Genomic DNA, 3,864 nt, shown 5'->3' with positions numbered 1-3,864 from the left:
CACAATCCACGGTTAAGACATCTGACTCCACTGTGATGTGACCCCCCTCTCGCTCTCTCTCTCGCTCTCTCACACACACACACACACACACACACACACACGCGCACGCGCGCGTGCGCACAAAACTCCTCATTTGAACAGTCAATAGCAAATACTTAAACTAATAACAAAACAGTAGCTGATTCAGAAGCGCCAGATTGTCATAGCAAAGTCAGAATTATCTCCTCTCCTAGGTTCACGAAACGGTCATCCATAAAATGCATTGCTGTTCTGTTGTAAGTAATCTTAAAGATTCCTAAATGCATCTACTTTCGGAAGGCCAAATAAAGTGCTTTTGCTTTCGCCTAGAAACACACAGCGTCTCCCTGACATGCTGCTTCAACACTAACTGCGGTTACTGAAACCACACCTTCTTTCTTTGCGTGCACATTTGGGCGGCATTATGCAAATATTTCCACATAGTGAGGTAGATATGTGGGGGCGTGTTAGAACGAGCCGTTTTAGGGGGGCGCGGCAGAGTCTTAACTTTGTTAAAGATTATCTCTTTGGTTTTGAGACTTTAGTCTTTGCAACTTCAGGGATCTTATCTATGCACAATCAGCTTGTAACACTCCAAAGAGAAAGGAAAACTTGAAATCGCATCATATGACCCCTTTAAAAGTTTTATATAGAGGGAGTTCCAATGTATTTTTTACGAAATTGCTTAATTCATGTGCTTAATTGCTTTATATGTGCGTATAAAAATGTTTAAAAAAATATTGTTAATTTGTGTTTGTAAAATATAACTTTTTACAAAATTGCTGAATGCAAGCACTCAAACTTATTTTTATTAAAATAATTATATGCTATAGTTCCATGATAGTGATTCTGCACAGTAATTTAACTCCGTAACTCTCATTCACACACTGTTTACTGTTAAAATGTGCATGTAAAAAGTGTTCATTCCTTTTTGCATTAAAGCAGAAAGTTGCTTCATCTGACTGTTTGGGGCTGACGTAACTCTTCCTTTCTGTCGGCAGTGGTGGACCTGCTGTATTGGCGAGATCTGCAGAGGACGGGGGTGGTGTTTGGAGCCAGTCTGTTCCTGCTGCTGTCCCTCAGTGTGTGCAGTATTATCAGCGTGATCTCCTACGTGGGCCTTGCCCTGCTGTCTGTCACCATCTCCTTCAGGATGTACAAAGGCATTTTACAGGCTGTTCAGAAGTCAGAGAATGGCCACCCCTTCAAGTGAGGACCCACACATGTGTTGCACACATGGCGCTTTTCCACTGCGTGGTACGACTCTGCTCGGCTCGGTTTGCGTTTCCACTGCAGTTCAGTACCGCTTTAGAGTGGGCGGGATTATTCACATGTCGTTATAGTTGCGCCGCCTCTACTACCACTACTCCTTAAAAAAAAAAAACGTTTTCATTCCGCGTCGCCCTATCAAGCTCTCGCTGGATCCGGTCTGCTATCAACGAGAGGAACGTCTGTTCTTCCGCAATGGACGACAACAACTTTTTGGTTGTTAAAAAAAGGCGCGCTCGTTCAAAACAATTGCGTTCGATCTTTCGCTGGCTGTGCTGATTTAAATCTAGCGGTTCTGTTGTGTTTGTGTCGCAAGTTCAGTGACGCAGGTAGTGACGATTCTCTCCGGCCAATCCGTGATCAGCAGAGTCACGTTTTGGTAACCGTACGGTTCACTTGGAACCTCAACCGAGGTGGTACTAAAAAAAGTACCAGGTACTGTACCCAGTGGAAAACCCCCCAAAAGTGAACCGTACCGAGCCGTACCATGCAGTGGAAAAGCGCCAATATTGTAGTGGCATCAGTCTCGTGTATTTCCACACCATGTTGTGTTCACTTTGCATTGCCTTGAGTGTAAAACGGTTAGGATAATCCTGCTTTGATCAGTTTGTGTTCCAGTTTCTGTAAGGAGGCAGATCTGTGGAGCTTAGCTTCTGGGCTTACATGAGGTGCTTATGTTTGAACTACATGCTGTTGGTTTTGATTCCCTGCCAGAATCTTAAGCCTCACTTGTGAAATAGAAGTGGAACGGCAAAAATTCTTAAAGTTGTTTTGGGAGTAAAGTGGTTGCAAAATCTTTTGTATCTCTCGGAAAGCCTGTTTGCTTGTTTCAGCTGCTCCAGATTGATCACTAGGCTCTGTTCCAAGACTAGTGAGCTGGTTTGCTGTCTACTACATAGTCCGCTACCTTCAAAGGCAACATCCTACTTGAAAGGAAACCTCATAAGTAGTAGATTTGAAACCCTCTACATTTGGATGCAACTTCTTGTTCCACACAAACATGTTTTGTTAGCATGTTTATTTATATAATAAAACATTTAGCTAATTGTCTTGATATGGCCAAAAATTGTTTAATGTGTAACAGTACAAATCGGATTGTACATAATTCACATTTTCTACAGCTTTTTGGAAATGACAAGAAGAGATAATTTTTTACTATCATTTTCACTGCAGGAAAATAACTAATAAACAGCAATTTGTATTTAAATGTTTTAAATGGGTATAAATAACCACTAGACAAGGCTAACTAAAAAGTACATAAAGTAGGGATGCACGATATATCGGCCACCATATCGGTATCGTCCGATAAATGCTCATTTTTTCTGTTATCGGTATCGGCCCAATAAGAAAATTTGGCCGATATCTTAAAGCCGATAAATAATGCATTATTTCCTTCAGAGACACTTCAGATGCGCGCTGTTCGTTTGCAGCCTTTTGTGCAGTTGTACGTTGTAATATTGTGTTTATATATGATGTATATCTGATTTATCTCATATAGAATGCGTTTGGTTAAGTTAAAAGAGCGCTTCAGTTTACCAGTGATAAACTCAAACAGCAGTGCACACCATTAATAACTATGATTGGGAATGTGTATATAACATTCTAATGAGAAAATTATTATAATAAAACGTTGTGAATTCTATGGGTTTAGTTGCCGTGTTTCAGCGCGTTGTTAAGGGAAGAGCGCATCCACAACAGGATCACACATTCTGACTATAGCACGCAATAACTGCATCATTTTGTACATATATAAGTTGTAATATTATGTTTATGTTGTATTAATATTAATCTCAGGATGCATTTCCTTGAATTAAATAAGCTGCCAGCAAAACGCTTCAGTTTACCATGTTCATTCAGCTCTTCAGCTTCAGCACGCACAGCTCAACGGCTGCTATTTAAAACAGTGGTATTAATTTGTTACTTTTTCAAAATCATTGATACATTATTAATAACAACAACCACTTGTATTTTTCTCTTATTATTTTCATCAACAATATGGTTTAGTAATTAAAATCATTTAATTATTGTCCGTGCAGAGGCTATTCCGTTTTATTGATCTATGGCGCATTCATTTTGATTCTTTACACGTGTAATGATGTCCAGTGACTAGTTTGCATTATTTATGCATAATTTTATTTATTTGTAAGACTTTTTTATGACTAAATTTGGTAATGGGAGAGTAAAAATATTTTTAAAACGTACACCGTTCAAACTAGGCTGCTTATGTTGAAGTGTTTGGGATGTGGCTTTTAATGATGAGACCTTTTTTGTAATCAGGCTCTCAAAAAGTATATAACAATTTGGATATAGATTTATCGGCCAACATATCGGTTATCGGCTTTCAAAAATAAAGAATAATCGGTTATCAGTATCGGCCAAAATTTTCATATCGGTGCATCCCTAATAAAAATTCCAAAGAAAAATGCCAAAAACTAACATTAAACTGTTACGTAAAGTAAATTTGACATTAGAATTAAAATAAAACAAATCTGAAAAAGCAATAACCTTTGTGTGCATATGGTTGTGCAACATATTTATGTATACTTGAGCTTGTGGAGTGTATGTGTGTGCATGCAT

The 3,864-nt window shown here is 38.8% G+C and overlaps 1 protein-coding gene across 2 annotated transcripts in view; it reads left to right on the top strand.

Annotated features, from left to right (window-relative positions):
• rtn4a (reticulon 4a) overlaps positions 1-3,864 on the top strand; it is a 19,542-nt gene that overhangs the window by 3,835 nt on the left and 11,843 nt on the right. For both annotated transcript variants that reach the window (XM_016253470.1, XM_016253471.1), the window contains exon 2: positions 1,020-1,227. In XM_016253470.1, coding sequence (XP_016108956.1) covers positions 1,020-1,227 — 208 coding nt within the window. The remainder of the gene's footprint in view (positions 1-1,019; positions 1,228-3,864) is intronic.

This window comes from Sinocyclocheilus grahami, unplaced genomic scaffold, assembly GCF_001515645.1.
Source record: "Sinocyclocheilus grahami isolate Dianchi unplaced genomic scaffold, SAMN03320097.WGS_v1.1 scaffold1185.1, whole genome shotgun sequence".
NCBI classification, from domain to species: Eukaryota; Metazoa; Chordata; class Actinopteri; order Cypriniformes; family Cyprinidae; genus Sinocyclocheilus; species Sinocyclocheilus grahami.
This window is presented reverse-complemented; position numbering and strand designations above follow the sequence as displayed.